Here is a 20003-nt window from a genome sequence, read left to right on the forward strand (position 1 = left end):
AAAATGTGCTGTGTTAAATACACACCAGATTTCAAGATTTGGAGCCAAGAAGGAATACAAAACATCTCACTATTGTTGAAATATTCATGAGAAAATCTACCTTATCTGTTGATTCTGTTGAAATGAAAATACAGTGGATATAATTTGGGGTTTGAAATCAGTGCTTTGAATGTGCTAATGTGCTGCCTTTAAGTTACCTTTCTAGCCTCTTTTAAATTTTATTTTGAGACAAGATCTCATTGTGCAGGGCAAGTTGGACTTGAATTTTCTATCCTCCTGCCTCAGCCTCCTGTATGCTGGCATAACAGGCATGTGCCACTGTGCCTGGATGTATAAATGAATTTTCTAAAATATTTTTATTATTGTTATTATTTTTACTTTATAACAGACTATTTCCTGTATGTATTTAAGTGCGCCTGTGTGGAGCAATGCCCTCGGAGGTCAGAAGAGGGTGTTATATGCCCCGGAACTGGAGTTACAGACAATTATAAGCTGAGAATCGAAACTGAGTCCTCTGCAAGAGCAGCCAGTGCTCTTAACCGCTGAGCCATCACTCTAGCCTCATATAAAATGAATTTTTAAAAATTTGCCAGCATCTAAGTTTTTACCGATATGAGAGATTTGTATTGTTTTGTTTGCTTTTAGTTTTTTTGAGACAGGATGTCTTAGCACTTGGAATTTGCAGTCCTGCTTCTGACTCCCGAGTAGCTTGGATTGCAGGTGTGCACCACTGTGCCTGGTTATAGAAATGAACCTTTAAAATGTATGGGGCTTGCAAGATGGCTCAGCAGGTAAAGGTGTTGTTGCCAAGTTTGCTCCCCTGGCCCTGTGTGGTAGAAGGAGAGAACAGGCTCCCCAAAGCTGTCATCCGACCTCCATGCCTGCACTGTGGCATGCACACACATAGACGTATGCACACAATAAACAAACAAGTAACTAAATGGGGGAAAAAACTAGACATGTTTTCTGCTTCTCAGTTTTTATTAGTATGAGTTTTTATAGTGGTGGTTGTTTTTAAATTTTTGAGGAAGGGTCTCAGTGTATAGCCAAGACTTCAAATTCCCAAACTCAGCTGGGTGTAGTGGCACATGCCACTAAAGGCCCAGCCATCAAGAGGCAGAGGTGGGTGGATCTCTGTGAGACTGAAGGCAGCCTAGGATACAGGCCAGCTAGGGCTACAGGGAGACACATCTCAGAAAACCAACAAGCAAAAAATAACAACAAAAAAGTCCTCTCCATCCTTCTTCAGCTTTCCAAGTAAGAGGATTACAGGTGAGTAAAACCACACCCAGCTAATGAGGGCAGAGGTAGATGTCTGGTAGCTTCCTCAATCACTCTCCACCTTAATGTTTTTGAGACAGGGTCTGTCACTGAACTTGGTCTTCACTGGTCAGCTAGACTGTCTGGTCAGTGAAACACCGTCCCTCTATCCTCCTGTTTCCACCTCTCAGCCCTGAGATTACAGAAGTGCAAAGCCACACCTAGCTTTTTGTGTGGGTGCCAGGCATCCGAACTCAGGTCCTCGTGGTTACATGCAGCAGGCACTTTACCTACTGGCTCCATCTCCACAGCCACTAAGAAGTTTATAAAACCAAGCACCCATACAAATGGGAGAGAAAAGGGCAGAGAGGAGGGTGGTGCAGGGAAAGAATTCTCTGTAACAGCTTCAGTTTCATTCCATCAGAGATTTCCCAGCTCCCAGAGACACATCAGTCTTAAAAATTATGTAGTTTATTTATATCAGTGTTTTACCAGCTTGTAAGTGCGCCCGTGCACGCAATGCCCACGGAGGTCAGAAGAGGGCATTGAATCCCCTTGAACTGGAGTTACAGATGGCTGTGAGCTGCCATGTGAGTGCTGAGAACTAAACCCAGGTCCTCTGTAAGAACAGTCAGTGCTCATAACTGTGGAACCATTTCTCCAGCCTCTAAAAACTGTGTGCTGTTCTTAAGAATAAGCTTATTCCATATAGTGCCATTTTAAGCCATGATCAGTAAGTTTCTTGCTGTCTGGGATGACATGATCAGTGTTGTATTTAATGAGCACTTTCTTCCCCAGTAGTCATTGCAAACACCTCCATCATTCCAGCTAGAGTTCAAATCTGTGGATGCCACAGCCTCCTCCTTGGAGGTAGCTACTAGCAACTGAAAGTGCCTATAAATGATTCTCCCCTCCTCTGGTAGCCAGAGAATTTGAGGTCACCTGTACGGCTCGTATGATTTTTCTGTTAGTGCTAAACTAATATTGACAAACCCTTAGAGCAGGGCCTGGTAAGTAGAGACTGCTGATTAAACACAGGTTTCTCTTTGTGGGCAACTTGCGGCATTTTAAAATATGACTTTATTCCTTAGAGACAGGGGAAAGATCAAGCAAAAGTCTTTTCGTATTTAACCTCTTTCCACCAAATGAGTTTTGTTTCACCTCCCAGAATCATAATTTCCTGGTCCTATATTTTTCCCATGTATTCCAAGCCCTTCATGAACCACATTAAGTACCATAGTTTATTTCAAACTTGTTTCAAATTCCTGTTAACGATTTATGAACAATTTTAGGTTTTAAATATTTTCTAACAGAATTACCACTGAGCCAAGTGGTAAAATGTTTAATGTATCTGATAAGTGTTGTCAAATAGTCTTCTAGAAAAAGTTTCTACTCCCATCAGCAGTCCATGAACATCTCCATTTCAACTTCTAACTAACACTATCATTTATTTATTTATTTTTACCTTTTTGAGGCAGGGTCTCCCTGTAGCCCCAGTTGACTTGGAAGTCACTATGTAGACCAGGCTGGCCTTGATCTCACAGAGATTTGCCTGCCTCTACCTCCCAAGTGCTGGGATTAAAGGTGTGCAACACCACCCCCAGCCTAACATCATTTTTTAAGGTTTTTTTTTTTTGTGTGTGTGTGTGTGTTGATTTAGGGTTTTGTTGTTTATTTTCTGATGTTTTTCGGGAATAAGACATCTCACAGCTTGAACACACGTGGGTCTTTAGAGGGGGACTTTGTGGTTTTATTTTTATTTTCTTTGTTAATTTTGAGACAAGGTCTCCCTGTAAACCCAGCTGGCCTTGGACTTGCTATGTAGACCAGGCTGGCCTCGATCTCACAGAGATCTACCTGCCTCTGTCTTCTAAGTGCTGGGATTAAAGACATACACCACCACACCCAACTGAGATGTTTTTTAAGACCCAGAAACAGAGACTGAGCCACCTGATGAGTCAGTGGTAGGGCCTTTACCTAACATGCACAAGGCTCTAGGGTTCAATCCCCAGCACTGAAAGAAAAGGCTTGTGCAACAAGTTTCATATTTCTCTGTAGTAAAATCAATTAATTTTCCTTTTGTGGTTTCTGACACTGCTTTCAAGTGTAGACTATGTCATTTGTTTAGGATCTTTCAATTAAAATTTCTTCTAGAGAAAATGCTAGTCAAATGAAATATAATGAAAGTCTCAAATAGATACAAATTTAAGAGTCTCTTACTATGTAGCCCAGGCTGACCTAAAATTCTCAATCCTCCCAAATCTGCCTTTCAAATGCTGGAATTACAGGTGTGTGTTACCAAATACTGCTTGGTAACTGCATTTAAAAAATATTTACTTTTATGTATATGTGTATGTGCTCCTGAATATATTACGTGCACCATGTACATGCAGGTGCCCAAGGAGACCAGAATAGAGTATCAAATGTTTTGGAGTTGTGTTACAGGTGGTTGTGAGATGACTGATGTGTGTGGTGGGAACTGCACTCAGATCCTCTTCAAGAGCAGCCAGTGTTCATAACTGTTGCACCATCTCTCCAGCCCCAGGTAGCTGTATTTCTGAAAAATAAAAAGAATAGACAGAATCCAGTGGATCTGTAGGGCAATGAAGGTATTCCATATGACACTGAAGTAGCAGACATGTCACTGCACAGTTGTCAGACCTCCCTGAACATACAGCAGCAGTGAGGCCTAATAGAAACCCCATAGAATCTGAGGAACAGCAGAATGCCAGTGTAGATTCGTTGGTTTGTTATGCAAGTGTCTCACCATGGTACCAGCGGTGCTGGAGTGGAGACAAAGAAACGACAGGGGACCTATGAGAACTCAGAACTTTCTGATTTGCCTGAAGAAATCCCAAAACTTCCCTAAGGAATAAAATTTATCAATTAAAAAATTCTAAATTAGGCCACATGTGGCGGTGCATGCTTTTATTCCAGCAATTGGGAGGCAGAGGCAGGCAGATGTCTGTGAATTTGAGGCCAGCTTGGTCTACACAGTGAATTTCAGGTTAGCCAAGGCTGCATAGTGAGACCCTGTCTCAAAAAAAAAAAAAAAAAATCAAATATGGAAAAAAAACCAAATAAAATTAATGTATTTTGTGCTGGTCATGAAGCTCATTTAGTAGTGCTTGCCCTACCTATGCTTGAGCCCCAGGACCACATTAACTCAGCATGGTAGCATCTGCCTGTAATCCCAGCACTGGGGAGGTGGAAGCAGGAGGATCAGGAATTCAAGGTTATCCTTGATTACATAATGAGTTTGAGACCGGCCTGGTCTACATGAGACCCTGTCTGAAAAAGAGAAAAAAATTATTTATTCCAATATATCCAAAGTTATATCAACATATAATCAATAGCAATAGCAAAAAAATTGATACAATATTTTATTGGTGTTGATACTAAGTCTTTGAAATTTTTTCTTTATATTTAGCACACCCATTCTTGCTAGTGATGAATCCCATCTCCCATCCTCAAACAGGCTCACATGAGCTCAAGACTGAGCATCTCACATCTAGAACTTGATTTGACCCCATAAGAGTACACGAGGGAAATGTCTCAGTGGCCTGCTTTACCACCTCTTTCCCTCCCCTACCACCTGCTCTTTATTGGAAAATCCATGCCAAGCCTGCCAGTGTTTCCTCACCTATGGAGGGAGATCAGCCCACTCAGTGTAGGTCGCTGCCCACTCATTCCTGGGCTTTCCAGCTGTGCAGACGACCCAGGGGCTCACCACCTGGGCCGTCCAAGCCTTTCACCCCTGAAGCTCCTGGTTCTGGTGACAATAACAATTTTGAAACTTTGCTCCTAGCAGCCTACACTTAGAGTGTGTGACATGCCAGGCATTCTGCTAACCTGAACCCGTCTTATCTAATCTTTTCCTACATCTTGAGGGCTGAAGCCATTTGTCATAGAAGGGCTTATCTCCTGGCCAGTGAGCACTGACATAGCCCAGTCTGTGTTCAAGGTCAGGGGAAGGGGGTTGGGAGCGCCTCAGGCAAAAAGGACCTCGGATGGTGACATCCTCACCCTCCATGTGAGCCCAGCACATTGAACCCTGGGCAAGAGTCCTTTGAGTGAACACACCCTCAACCCCTACACCCCACCCCCCTCCCGCACCCTTCCAACTGGGAGTCAGAGCCCTGAGTGTTAGGAAAGCCTGAAGACGGCTCAAGACTCAAATCTGCCCTTCCAGGGACACCTCTTGGGAGCCGGTCACCTCTCTGCCCCAGGTAGGGTGGGCTTGGTGATCTGGAAAAACAAACAAACCAAACAGGGGAGGGGACAGGAGCACTAGGCAGGGCGGGACTGGAGCAGCGTCTCTCTCTCTTGGGGCGGCACCAGCACCAAACCTTGTCAAGCAAGATCTGGTGCCAGTGGTGGCAGCTGAAGCCAGGTGGCAGGAGCCATGAGCGGCCGAGTCGGGGATCTGAGTCCACAGCAGCAGGAGACGCTGGCCAGGGTGAGGGGCACAGCACACAGAGGCGCAGAATCGAGGGCTACAGCCCTGCTTGGGGACCAGTTGCAAAGTCCGGGCTGCAAAGGCATGGTTGCGAGGCCACTGCATGCAGCACCGGACCAGGACCACTGTCCCTCTCTCTGGGTGACTGTGGGTTGGGGATGGGAGGGGGGCTACAAATTCAGCCTTCCACAGGTGCAGGCCCCACCATCAGGCCTCTCTGTTCCCCGCTGCTAAGAGACAGATTCTGCAATCTGTGCCCAGACTGCAGACATTTTTTGGGTTTGGTCTCTCTTCCTCAGGTTCCAAGTCTTTCTCCCTATCGTTATTTATCTTATTATTATCATTACAGAGAAATAGAGGGGTAGGGGTGTGAGTTTGAGACTACCTGGTAGGGACAGGGTCATGGGGAAAGTGAGAGGGCCCAGGTCAAGAGCCTGCCTTAGGCTCACACTTGGCCTTGTGAAAGGGAAGGTTTGTGGGGGAAAGCCAATCAGGGAGGTGCAGATCTATAATTCTAATATTTGACATGCACAGGCAGGAAGATCCAAGTTTAAGGCCAGCCTGAATTTAGAGAAACTCTGTCTCAAAGGACGTGTTGAATGACTTGTCTCTCCTGGGGAAGGCCCAACAAGGAGAAATGAGGACCCTAGTGAAAGAGGAGAATTCACCCAGGGCTCTCCAGGCGAAAGAAGGGTCCTCACTGGAGGAGGGGGCCCTCTCCTCTTGTGAGCCTCCCAGTGCTGAGGGCTTCAAGAAGTGCCACACGAAAGGCTCACAGAGGGACTGGGCACCTGGCCCCTGGGGGTGAATTGATGGAGACTCTGGGGGGGCAGGGCAAGAGCTTTAAACAATGCAAAGAGACTTTGTTCCCACATTTTCCATCATTTAAAAATAATGAATAGGGGGTTGGGAATTTAGCTCAGTGGTAGAGCGCTTGCCTAGCAAGCACAAGGTCCTGGGTTTGGTCCTCAGTTCCGAAAAAAAAAAAAAATGAATACTTGCTATTTTAAAAATTAGGGGTAAAAGTTAAAAGGAGGAAGAGGGAGAAAGGTTGTCAAGGGTCCTAGAGCTCTATACAGCTGTGCTCGGCATCATTTCCCTCTAGAGTTTTCCTGAGCTTAGTGTTACTGTCCCCTTCCACACCTTCTACCTCTCAACAAACTTTCTTGGGTCCCCTGAGGTTGCAGCTGCTTTCAAATTTGAGACCTTCCTTTACCTGTTGGGATTCATGCCGCACCTACTGTTGATCATATGGCTCTGTTAACGCTAGAGAGAGTGGATGACCATGGATGGCAGTGACAGGCTGGTGACACTCAGACTACAGATGAATTTACCAAAAAGAAAAAGGCTAAAGAAGAGAGTTTATTAGATGCACTGTGGTACAGCTACAGTAGTGAGCTTCAGAGACAAGATCAGACCACTGGCAGGGTGGAAGTCTCTGAGAGCTGTTGACAAGGAGGCTACTCAGACATCTATTTGTGCAGGGCCCGTATCTGAGGGGACAGGCTGACTTAAGTAGCAAATTTTATAGCACCAGTTATTTCTCTTCAGACTGACCATTTGGAGTCATAAGGAATTAAGCTGTAAATGTTTATGTGAGACATTGTGGGTTATTGAGCTTGTCCGAGTGCTCATGATTTGACTATTAAAATATGGAAATTCTAATTTTGGTCATTTGTCTCTACACGTTCCTTTTTAACCATGTAGCAAAGCAAAATGCATTCATATTATTATTATTTGCAATGTTTTAGATAAGATCTCTCTGTATGTAGCCCAGGTTGGTCTCAAACTCATGATCTTCTTAACAGCTTCCTGAGCACTGGGGTTATAGACATGCACCACTACAGTGGGTGTATGTTTATTTTAAATATCAAGTCTTTGAGTAGACAAGTTTAGCATGCTCTTCATTTTGAAAATGAGGAAACTCATTTCCAAAGGACAGTATCTCTAGAATTTTCTGTCTACCTTACATCATAATCACCCAGGGTTCCTGTCTCAGACTTAGGGACTAGATTAGAAACCTCCCTTTTGGATCTCAGATTCACCCCAAAGTTTGAGGCAGAACCAACTCTTCCTCCAATGGTAGACTGGAGGGTGCCCCATTCCCAGGTGCCACAGTGGTTCAGGACAGGTGCTGTGATCTCAGCAGAGTATCCAGGTGGTCCTGAGAGGCTGTCCTAGTTTGTTCTTCATTTCTGTGACAAAACACTCTGACCAATACCAACTTAGGGAGGAAAGGGTTTATTTGTCTTACGTCTCCCAGGTCACAGTTCATCAGGGAGCCCAAGGTAGGAACTCAGGGCAGGAACCTGGAGGCAGGAGCTGGAGCACAGGCCATGGAGGAATGCTGCTTACTGGCTTGCTCCCCTGACCCCTGCTCAGCCTGCTTTCTTATGTAACACAGGCCCACCTGCCCAGGGGTGGCACCACCCACAGTGGGCTGGGCCCTCCCACAGCACTCAACAATCAAGAAGGTGCCCCATGGACATGGCCACAAGCCAGTCCAATGGAGGCAATTCCCCAATTGAGGCTCCCTCAACCCAGGTGTGTCAACTTGACACTAAAACTATCTAGCGCAGAGGCAGATGGGGACAAGAAGGGTGAGGGTGGGGCTAGTGGCCCAGGTGGTCAAAGAATTCCTCTTGCAACCATCCCAGAAAGAGAGAAGATATTTTCTTTTTAAAAATTATTTTATTTTTTTTATGTGTATAAGTGTATTGCCTGCATGTGTGTAAGTGCACTTATGTAATGCCCAAGGAGGTCAGAAGAGGGCGTCTGATTCTCTGGAACTGGAGTTACAGACAGTTGTGAGCTGCCATGTTGGTGCTGGGACTTGAACCAGGGTCCTCTGCAAGAGTAGCCAGTGCTCTTAAATTGCTGAGCTATCTCTCCAGCCTGAGAGAAGATATTTTCAAGACAGACGCTTGTACCCCTCCCTTTACCTCTCAGTCTGTTGAGACAACAGACCCCAAGGAACTGAAACTTCTCCAGGAATCTTACACTGGGGAAGGAAGGAGAAGGCTGGGGGCCCTGGTACCAGCCAGAGGGGGATCTTGTCTCCAGGGAGAGATATTTCATACAGTTCTAACAGCTTGTCAGACACTTGGATGACCACTTGCAGGGCATACTGGAGCCCAGACAATAATGGATCAGTGATGGGCAGGACCACACCCTGACCAGGACTACTTAGTTATACATACCTCTTGCCCTCTATTTAAACATAAACCTTATCCTAGGACCCCAAAGACAGACTTGGGGGTAGGAATCATTGGACTTCTTTATTGTTTCTCTTTCCAATGTGGTCACATTAAATAAATCTCTTTTCTCTGCTTTTCATAATACTTGTTTGTTTATTTATTTATTATTTTATGTGTATGAGTGTTATACATGCATGTAAGTGCACCTGTGTCATGCAGTGCCTGTGGAGGACAGAAGAGGGCATCAGATCCCTTGGAACTGGAGTTACAGATAGTTGTTAGCCCCCATACGGGTCCTGGGATTCAAACCCAGGTCCTCTGCAAGAACAGCCAGTGCTCTTAACTGCTGAGCCATCTCTCCAGTCCCCACTATTACTTGTTTCTTAATTGGCCTGTTGAGGACAGGTGACTAAGCCTAGCTTGTGTGGGCTGTCAGAGCCCAGGCACTGACCCTAAAGACTCTGAAACACTAACCATCATATCCCTCTTCCCTTAGTTCCGTGAGAACCTCCAGGATGTGCTGCCCACCCTGCCCAAGACTGATGACTGCTTCCTTCTGCGCTGGCTACGAGGTAAGACCACAGGAGTCAGGGAGGCAGAGAGCAAGGGAAAGGAGAGAAAGGGCACAGTGGTAAGAAGTGGAAGTGGACAGCGCTGCAGAAACATGGGCTTTAGATCTGCCTGCTCTGGGCTAGAATCTGAGCTTCCCCCATGTGTTAAATGCGCAGCACAGAATCTTCTCTGAGCCTTAGTCTCTTTGTCTACAAAGTGGACATGAGTTATTAGGTGGGCAGAGTTAAACTGAAGTTAGAGTTCATAGAGACAAAAAAGTCAAAAATAAAGGCAGAAATTCCTGAACTTTTTTTTTGGTGTGTGTGTGATGTATGCGTGCGCATGTGTGTGCATGTTTACGTATGTGTAGGTGCACTTGTGTGCACGTGCATGTAAAGGCTAGAGGTTGATGTTGGGTGTCTTCCTTGATCACTCTCCAGTCTTTTTTACTGAGGAAGTCTTGCTGAACCTACAGCTTATGGATTCAGCCAGTTTAGCTATCCAGTTTGCTGAGGGGCTCCTCTGTCTCTGCCTCCCATTACGTCATGCCCACTTGGCTGTCATGTGGGTTCTCAACTGGTCTTCATGCTTATGTGGCAAGCCCTTTCTCCACTGAGCCATCTCCCCAGGCTCCAAATTTCTGCATTTTAACAATCAGACCCTGACTCTTAGGAGCTTAACCCCATGACTTGTAATGTCTTATACAAACATCTAGAGCCTAACTCCAAATAATCAATGGGTTTTACTCCAAATCGCCAATCTCAACAAAGACAACTGGTGCTGTAAAAATCCTCTGTTTAACCAATAGTGAGGGGCTGGAGAGATGGCCCAGAGGTTAAGAGCACTGGCTGCTCTTGCAGAGGACCCAGGTTTGATTCCCAGCGCCCACATGATGTAACTCCAGTTTCAGGGAATCTGACATTCTCTTCTGACCTCCACAGGCATTGCACGACGTGGGCACACTTACACACATGCTCATTATGCATAAATAAAAATAATAATAAAATATTTTTTAAAAAGATAATGAGGCACCTGTTGATCTACACTACTAGTTGAATACAAACTAGAGACATTTGTCAATGCTATAAGAAAAGAATTATCAGTTGCATAAAGACTAAGAGTTAAATTTTTTGCAGATGAGTCACTCATCTCCCTCAAAAGCTAATAGGATCAACAGAAAAAATCGAGAATTAAAGAAAAAGTTCATCACTATTACCAAATAATAAAAAAGTATTTCTTTTAAAAATATTTTATTATTTTTAGTTTATGTATATGAGTGTATTGCCTGCATGGAGGTAAGTGCACCCATGTCGTTCAATGTCTGTTGATGTCAGAAGAGGGCATCAGATCCCTGGAACTGGAGTTATGGGTGGTTGTTAGCCACCATGTGGGTGCTGGGAATCGAACCTGGGTCCTCTGTGAGAGCAGCCAACCCTCTTAACCACTGAGCCATCTCTCCAGCCCCCAGTAGTATTTCTATTTGAAGCAATATCCAATTATAAAATATAACAAAAAATCACATGCTACTCAAATCAACTAAGTTCATAAAATACCTAGAATTTTAACTTAGAGCACAAAAGAGCTACATAGAAAAAAAACCTTTGAATTACTGACGGATTTAGAGCTGCTCTGTTCAGTCTGGTAGCCTGTAGACATAATGACTTTTAAGTTAAAATAAAGGGGCTGGCAAGATGGCTCAGTGGGTAAGGGCACTACTTCTAAGCCTGATGACCTGAATTTAATCTCTAGGACCCAAGTGATTGAAAGGGAGAACTAACTCCCACAAATTGTCCTCTGACCTCCTCACCATCACACACACACACACACACACACACACACACACACACACACACACCTATAAATAAATAAATAAAAATGTAAAAATAATTAAATTAAGTGGAAACTTCAGGTCTTCAGTCACACTAGCTACATTTTTGCTGTTCAGTAGCCACATACAACTAGTGACTCCCAAACTAAGCAGTTCAGAAATGGATAATTCCATCATCATAGAATGTTCTATTGGCCACCACTTGATTCATAGTGCGGTGGAAAGATCAGGCAGATGAACTTGACTGCTTGTTTTTAGATACTTGCAAAGATGCCCCACTGACAAGCCACCACATATATTTATTTGACCTCTGCCTATGGAACTGGCACCATTATAAGGCAGATTTGAGCTCAATCAAAGCTGTGAAGGAGTGGACTGGGCTGCTCATGTAGGTGATGAATTCCTTGTCACAGGACTTAATTGAGGCTGAGCTCGTAACCTTCATGTTTAGTTCTAGTGAGTCACGGTCAGGGCAGAGGACTTCTGGCTAGACAGGCCCTTTCTATTAGAACATCTCTGACCTTGCATTTCATTTCCACTCCATCAATGGGCAAACTCAAGAGTGAGCCAGTGGCATTGGCAAGCTGGTGTCATGGCATTTCTAAAACAGAGTATAACCAGGCCCTGGGGGACATGTTTGTAGTGCCAGCTACTTAGGAGGCTGAGTCAAGAGGATGCCTTGAGGTCAGGAGCTCAAGGGAAACATAGCAAGACTCTCTCTCTCTCTCTCTCTCTCTCTCTCACACACACACACACACACACACATACACACACACTCACATACAGTGTTTCAAGAGACCTGAAACCAGCTATCAAAAACTCTTCAGAGCCTTTCCTAAGAGTAAAGATCCTTAAAAAACAAATTCCAGGAATGAACAATGAACAATGACTCAGCTCATAAAGTACTTGCCAAGCAAGCATGAGAACCTAAGTTCAGTTTCCTAGCACCCATGTAAAAAGCTGGCCTGGAGTGACATGTCTATACCCCAGTACTTGGGGAGCTGAGACAGGGCAATCCCTGATGCTTGCTAGCCAACCATCCCAGCCAATTGGTGAGCTCTATGTTCAGTGAGAGAATGACTAAGGAGCACACCCAACATCGACCACTATCCTTCACACACATGCACACACACACATGCACAGAAATGAACACACAAAAATTCCAGGTCCCAATATATTCTTGGGGCCTAGGAAAAAGTAGTGTACCCTCATTGTCCTCATGAGCCTCTAGGGACCAGCTCATCCTCAAACTTAAACTATTTACTTATTTATTTATTTATTTATTATTTATTTATTATTTGGAATGGGAGTGTATATACCACTGTATCCATGTAGAGGTCAGAGGACAACTTGCAGGAGTCAGTTATCTCCTTCCACCACATGGGTTCCAGAGATCAAACTCAGATCTTCAGACTTCGTGACAAGCGCCTTTACTCTCTGAGCCATCTTGCAGAACCCCCCCCCGCCCCCACCCCAGCCCCAGCCCAGCTCATTCTAGATCTGACCTCTCCTTCTTATCTTTCTGCAGCTCGGAACTTTGACCTAAAGAAAACTGAGGACATGTTGCGGAAGGTAGGGCCTCCCTGTGTCCTGCTGACCCAGGTTTCTAACCACACAGTGTTCCTTGAAGCTTCTTCCTGGGGTCCCTTTTTGCATGAGGTCTGAGTCCCACCCTTCGTACCCTTCTCCTACCTCTACCCCCAGTTCTGAGGAGCATAAAGATGCTCTGATAATCTTGCAGCTGTGGGCAGAGGGACCTGGCCTTGTGTCCCCAGGTCCCTGCAGAGGCTTTGGAGGGGCAAGCAGATTTTGCAGCTTCTACATGTCTCTGCAGCATGTGGAGTTCCGGAAACAGCAGGACCTAGACCACATCCTCACATGGAAGCCATCAGAGGTGAGCCTCGTGTAGTATCCCCCAGGCCATCTAATGTCTCCACTTTCACCCCCATATCCAGCTACCTGATGACACAGTGTGCGCTGGTTTGAGTCTGGACTTTGCCCATGTACCCAGGTGATCCAACTCTATGACTCGGGTGGCTTGTGTGGTTATGACTACGAAGGTTGTCCTGTGTGGTTTGACATCATCGGGACCCTAGACCCCAAGGGTCTCCTCCTGTCGGCCTCCAAGCAGGAGTTGATCCGGAAGCGGGTCAAGGTCTGTGAACTGCTTCTGCATGAGTGTGAGCTACAGAGTCAGAAGGTGAGTGGCCAGGCACAGGTAGGGTGAATGGTGTCCCTAGTGTGTCCAAACAGAGACACCAGATCTAGGGGAGGATACGTACCTTGTTCTTCCACCTCCACCCAGTGCTCAAAGGGAGCTTCTCCCACTGTCATCCCTTTGTGAGCATCGGTGTGCGTGTGTGTGTGTGTGTGTGTGTGTGTGTGTGTGTGTGTGTGTGTGTGTGACTCTCTGCTGGCATAAGTCTATGAGTCAAGGTTACCAAAGTACTTCCCCTCTGCATGAGACACTGACCTTGACCATGGGTACAGTAAGAGCTCTTAGCTCTGTTCCCAGGAACTCTGGGAATGGAGGACAGCCCACTTCACTTATGGAAAAGCTAATCTCACCACTGTAAGTCTTATAACTATGAATACTGATAGTGTAGCCATGTATATTCCCTCATGAGACTCTAGAAGATACTAGGGAGATACTAAAAAAAAAGGGGGGGGGGACCAGGCATGGTTTTAATCCCAGCATTTGGAGGCAGAGGCAGGTGGATTTCTATGACATTGAGGTTAACCTGGTCTATATGGTGAGTTCCAGGCTAGCTGGGGCTACAGGGAGACCCTGTCTCAAAAAGAAAAGGAAGAAGAAGTGAAGGGGAGGAGGAAGAAGAGGGGGGAGAGAAGGAGAAGGAAGCCACTCTAGGGACAGCAAGATGGCTCAGAGGATAAAGGCACTTACAGTCAAGCCTAAAATCCTCCATTCAATTCCCAGAACCCACATAGTTGAAGGAGAGAACTGACTCCCAAATGTTATCCTCTGACCTAGGCATGGTGGTATGTGCACACATACCTACAAATAAAAAAATACATGCAATTTTAAAATTAAAATATACATATGGAGCCCTCAAGAATGAGGCCTTGGTATCCACTTGGACAGATCTTGTCTTTCCCTTGAGCTGCCCCCTGACCCTTTGCATCCTTCAGAGTGAATCCAGTACAGAAGGCAAGTGGCTTTGTTGGTTTTCTGAATCCGAGGAAGGATACCAGGAAGGAGTCCCTGGGGAGCTGTTCTGTCACTGGGACATGATTTAACTAATGGCTGACTCCACATCACAAGAGCTAGGCCTTTGTCACCAGCACCTGGCATAAATGCTGGACATACAAGAGATCCTCTGCAGAGATTTGTGACAATCATGAGTGAGTTATGAGGTTCTGTATTCAGTGCCTGGGTTGGATTAGATGCATGGCTGATTTTATATAGTAGGTCTATTTTCATCTAGTCCACAGATATTCCCAAGTGGAGCCAACAATTAGGGTGATGACAAGACTCAATAATGTCTGCCAGTATTTCTCAGCCAGCTACATCCCAGACATTGAACAGTTTGAGCATCATTTTATCGAACTCTCATAGCAATTCTATCAGAACCTACAATTAACCCCATTTTATAAAGAAAAGGAAGACACAGAAAAAACCTGTTCAATGCTACACAGCCTGCCAGCAGTACAGCTCTGGTCTGGACTCATCCATAGGGACTACAGACCTCAACCAGCTCTCAACACCCACAGGTTATGCATCTGCAGATTCAACTAGCTGCAGATGGAGAATATTTGGGGGAATAAATTGTGTCTGTACTAAGTATGTTCAGATTTCTTGCTATTATTCCCCAAAGAACATGACAATGTTTCCATAGCACATCATATCAAGCATCACAAGCAAAAGAGATGTGGCTTAAAGCACAAGGGAAGATGAATGTAGGTTATGTGCAGATGCTGCAGCCTTGTAGAGAAGGGACTTGAGCATCTGCATATTTTGGTATCTGCTAGGGATCTTGATGCCAATCCCCACACATACCAAAGGGCAACTATATACTGTTGTGCATGAAGATGCCCAGTGAAGTGTGTGTGTGTGTGTGTGTGTGTGTGTGTGTGTGTGAGGTGTATGTGTGAATGCAGGTGTGCATGTGCCATGGTACACATGTGGAGGTCAGATGATAACCTTTGGAAATCAGTTCTCTCCTACCGTATGTTTAGGCTGTCAGGCTTGTATGGCAAGCATCTGAGCCATCCCACTAGCCCAAGTCATGTCTTTTTAACCAAATGGGGTTTATTTATTCATATTCCACTGAACGCTGTGGAAGTCAGAGGTCAACTTGTGGGAATAAGTTCTCTCCTTCCAACATGTGAGTCCCAAGAATTGAATTCAGGTCATCAGCCTGGCAGCAGGTGCCTTTACCTGCTGAGCCATCTCTCCAGCTCCCGAATCATATTTTTAATCATGTCGTTAGCACACTCTAGGCAATAGTGTTGAGCAAATTGTGATGATGCCCCATGAACCCACAGCCCTGTTGGGACTCAGATTTGACATCTCCTTATCCTAGAATACCATCTGTTTGGAATATACCATGGGCTACCAGGCCTTTCTGCCAGGGGGTGTGGGTGGCAAAGAGAGGGAGAAGTGGCTAGGATCCTCTGGCTGGAATAATGATCTAACCTGCTCTGTTCCATGCAGTTGGGCAGGAAGATTGAGAGGATGCTGATGGTATTTGATATGGAGGGACTGAGCCTGAGGCACCTGTGGAAGCCAGCTGTGGAGGTCTACCAACAGGTAAGACAGGCACCCGACTGGAGACCAGAACAGCAATGGCTCCTAGGCCGAGAGGGACCCACAGCCCATACCAGCTTCCAGTCCATGGAAAAATAGAGATACCCTCCAGGGACCCATAAGGCCACCCCATAAGGAGGGCGAGAAGCAAGAATAGCCCAGTGGAAGCTGCACATGTTGTGGGGAAGGTTGGGATGCTTCAGCAGCATCAGAAGTCTGGGGGTTGAGGGCACTAGGCACAGCCATGACCAATGTGACTTGACTTCACAGTTTTTTGCCATCTTGGAAGCAAATTATCCGGAGACAGTGAAGAATTTGATTGTTATACGAGGTGAGCTCACAGCTGAGGTGACTTCCAAGGAAGGGAGGCACAGAGAACAGGAATAGGAGATAACAGTAGATAAACCTTTGAGTTAGAACTTCTCAAAACCATCCTCTGTGAAAAATGAGGTTTTTGTTTATGTTTTGAGCTCCATTCCTTCACAGACTGGCATTTTTGTAATACACAAAACCCTACACTGGCATGTTGCAACAATGTTAAATCAGTTCTGAGTTTCTAAATATTTGCTGGCTATTTTCTTCACTCAGTTCAGTGTTGACTTGGCCATGGGACACACTGGTTCAGATACACTGTGAGCAGAAATGGATAGCCTTGGATAGCTGGGTAGAGAGGACTCATTTCCATATGCCCTGGAGTCAGATGATCTGGGTTCAACTCCAGCTACCCCTATGACTCTGAGCAAGTCTGTTTTATCTCATGGAGGCCCAGTTTTCCATGTTATAAAGTGGGGACACTGTGGCATTCTCCCCATAAGATAGCTGAGATGTTGAATGACAGGCTATTAAAGGAGAAGATGGAGCACATAACTTGGCCCACATGACCTTGGCCAGAGCTCATTTACTGGAGTCTTCTGTGGTCCAGCTTCCCAAGGAAGTTTTGTGTTTCAGCCCCTAAGCTTTTCCCAGTGGCCTTCAACCTGGTCAAGTCATTCATGGGTGAAGCAACACAAAAGAAGATTGTGATTCTGGGAGGTGAGTGACTTGACCGTCAGCCCCACGCAAGGCCCATCTCTGCATCTACCTAGAAAGTAGAGCACACAGCCACACCCCTTCGCCTGGGGCATCCTCCTTCCACACTCACTGGCCCTGACCTGGCCCTGTTCACTTCTGCACACAGAGTGAGGCCTTGGTTTCCAGATCCTTCAGGCCTGGGAGCCAGAAAGCAAGCCCATGTGTGCTCTGAGGAGCAGATACTCAGGGGAGCAAGCCAGGGATATATCAGGTGTCCCCCCCATCTTTTCTCCCCCCCTCGTTGAGCTCCTTGAGCCCCTCAGAGGCCCCAGTTCCTCCCACACAGACAATTGGAAACAGGAGCTTCTCAAGTTCATGAACCCCGACCAGCTGCCTGTGGAGTTTGGGGGGACAATGACTGACCCTGATGGCAACCCCAAGTGTCTGACCAAGGTACAAGGTGCCCAGAGCACAGGGAGGGAAGATACTGCTGTGACCTTGTGTCAACCTACCCACCCCTGATCCACAGATCAACTATGGGGGTGACGTGCCCAAGAGCTACTACCAGAGAAATCAGGAGCGGTTACAGTATGAGCACACGGTGGCCGTGGGCCGTGGCTCCTCCCAGCAGGTGGAGAACGAGATCCTGTTCCCAGGCTGTGTGCTCAGGTAGGGGCAGTGGCCACCACACCCGGGCACAGCTGGGGAGGGGGGTGCTCTCAAGGCCACACAGGAGGTCATCAGTGGGGCTCTATCTGCCACAGGTGGCAATTTGCTTCAGATGGTGGAGACATTGGCTTTGGGATTTTCCTGAAGACCAGGATGGGGGAGCGGCAGAAGGCTGGGGAGATGACAGAGGTGCTATCTAGCCAACGGTACAACGCACACATGGTCCCTGAAGATGGGAGCCTCACCTGCCTCAAGGCTGGAGTCTGTAAGAGCTGGCTAAAGCTTTTATTGGAGTTGTTCTTTTTGTGTGTGATAGAAAAACAAGAAAAAGACCAGCCACCTCTGGCCAGTCTGACCTGTCTGGGTTTCCTCTGTGTTCAGCCCTCAGGGAGGGTGCAGGGATTGTACCTTAGGGCCTCTAGGGGTGCTGCCTTCAAGGTTTTGGATCTGATATGTGACTCCCGTGGGTGGATACAAAGGCAGAGACACATTGCAGAACAGCTCAGGGACACACCTGCCTAAGAGACAAGTAACTAAGCAGCCATGGAGTAATGTCAGAGGTTCCAGCAAAAGGCCTGCCCAGTTGCCTGAAGCACCCAACTTAGGCTTCCCAAAGAGGTGTCCAGAACCAATTTAACAGTTTCACCAGAAACAACATGGCCTAGTGTCTTAGCCAGCGTTCTATACTGTAGCAAAACACTCAAGACAAATAACTTAGATTTTTTTTTCAGCTCACCATTCTGAAGGTGACTGAATCTATAGTCCAAGATTCAGTGACCTTATTACTTCGAACTTCTTGAAAGGGTTGCACATCATGGCAGGAGCAGGTGGAGCAAAACCACTTACATCTCAAGCCAGGAAGCAAAAAGGAAGTAAAGGAAGAAACCAGGTGTGGTAGCACACACCTACAATCCCAGCCACTAGGAAGGCCAAGCCAAGAGGGTCAGAAGTTCAAGGTCAACTTGGGCTATACTCTTGAGACCCTGTCTCAAAAACCCAGAGAGATAGAGGGAGAGAGAGAGAGAGACAGAGAGAGAGAGAGGCAGAGAGAGACAGAGATACAGAGACAGAGACAGAGAGACAGACAGACAGAGACAGACAGACAGAGACAGAGAGACAGAGAGGCTTATTGGGTCCTATAATCCTCTTCAAGGACACCCCCCCCACACACAGTGACTTAAGGACCTCTCCTTAAGCTTCACCTCTTCCCCTTAAGCCCTGCCTCCTAAAGTTCCTGCTGTCTTCGTTGGTGCCTCCTGAACCCAAGCCTTTTAACACACAGAGGTGGCATCCTTTCCCCAGGGGCTGCTCTGAGAAGGGTTTCAGGGACCTGTGAAAGTAGTTGTGGGATGCCTGGTGGGTAGAAGGGGCCACACCCCTCTGTGGCCAGCATGATCCCTTTCTGTAGCACAGGCATCCTCAGGAGACAGTGGGCTTGGGGTAAGGTGGTAGCTGACCCTCACATCCCACCTATGGTCCTAGACAGCCTGTTCACAAGATCACCAGGCATACTCATGAGCTGGGTTTATGCTGCCTGTCACCTCTTCATCCTTGCAGATGTCCTGCGCTTTGACAACACCTATAGCCTGCTACACACCAAGAAAGTCAGCTACACGGTGGAGGTGCTGTTCCCAGACAAGGATTGTGAGGAGAAGCTGCAGGGTCTCAAGAGGACGAGACCCTCCTTGGGGCAATGAAGACCCTGGCCACCTCTGCCCCTGCTCCCTCCAACTCCTTCAGACACCCTCCCTGCCCCCTGACTTCCAGGCAGAGTGGTACTGAAGGTAGCTACAGAGAGCCACTTTCCCCTGTCTCCACATGAGCCCCCTGGTAGGCCCACTTGGCACAGTGGTCCAGCAGGAAATTCAGACCAACATCTCATCCCCTGTACCTGGAGAATGGGGCTGAGGATGCCCACACATCTACTGAGGAAGGACCATGTCCTTGTTTTTGTGTTCTTCTAAATAGGTACACCCACCTAGGACTCAGTCGTGCTGGGTGTCCCAGCTGTGGTGGGGTACTTAAGTTCAGCAGGGAGCACAGCTTCAGGGAAGCCCTGCTCTCCAATAGGAGGTTAGCAAAAATGGGTAGGGTCAGCTGGAGCAGATGTTGGGTGGGCTTAGGGGTAGAGGTGAGAGTCCTAGCTCCAATAGAATATCAAGATCTCTTTGGTTCTCTCTCCTTCCGAAGGAAAAGCAGAAATGGAGGGGCAAGATGTGGTAGGGGAACCATCAGGGGGAAAAGCCACAGTCACACTCG

The 20003-nt window shown here is 46.5% G+C and overlaps 1 protein-coding gene across 2 annotated transcripts; it reads left to right on the forward strand.

Annotated features, from left to right (window-relative positions):
• Window positions 1-5603: 5603 nt before the first annotated feature.
• LOC103740445 (SEC14-like protein 4) lies at window positions 5604-19685 on the forward strand. Of its 2 annotated transcripts, XM_008841053.2 has the most exons (12): window positions 5604-5719; window positions 9413-9488; window positions 12825-12868; window positions 13131-13190; window positions 13308-13496; window positions 15972-16067; window positions 16335-16395; window positions 17013-17096; window positions 17422-17528; window positions 17605-17744; window positions 17840-18009; window positions 19302-19685. In XM_008841053.2, the coding sequence occupies exons 1-12, from the start codon at window positions 5666-5668 to the stop codon at window positions 19439-19441; spliced, it is 1221 nt and encodes a 406-aa protein (XP_008839275.1). In that variant the 5' UTR covers window positions 5604-5665; the 3' UTR covers window positions 19442-19685. The 2 variants fall into 2 exon arrangements, with proteins under 2 accessions (XP_008839275.1, XP_029423210.1); XM_029567350.1 differs by lacking the exons at window positions 5604-5719; window positions 9413-9488 and having other exon boundaries at window positions 12827-12868; window positions 13072-13190.
• Window positions 19686-20003: the final 318 nt, after the last annotated feature.

The sequence above is a fragment of the Nannospalax galili genome, unplaced genomic scaffold (assembly GCF_000622305.1).
Source record: "Nannospalax galili isolate Female #2095 unplaced genomic scaffold, S.galili_v1.0 scaffold259, whole genome shotgun sequence".
NCBI lineage: Eukaryota > Metazoa > Chordata > Mammalia > Rodentia > Spalacidae > Nannospalax > Nannospalax galili.

Bases quoted from the DNA above. Each gene is read 5' to 3' on its own strand.
- LOC103740445 (XM_008841053.2), top strand. From the start codon at position 5,666: ATGAGCGGCCGAGTCGGGGATCTGAGTCCACAGCAGCAGGAGACGCTG. The intron at 12,869-13,130 runs GTAGGGCCTCCC...ATGTCTCTGCAG, and splicing joins CTGAGGACATGTTGCGGAAG to CATGTGGAGTTCCGGAAACA. The intron at 13,497-15,971 runs GTGAGTGGCCAG...TGTTCCATGCAG, and splicing joins GTGAGCTACAGAGTCAGAAG to TTGGGCAGGAAGATTGAGAG.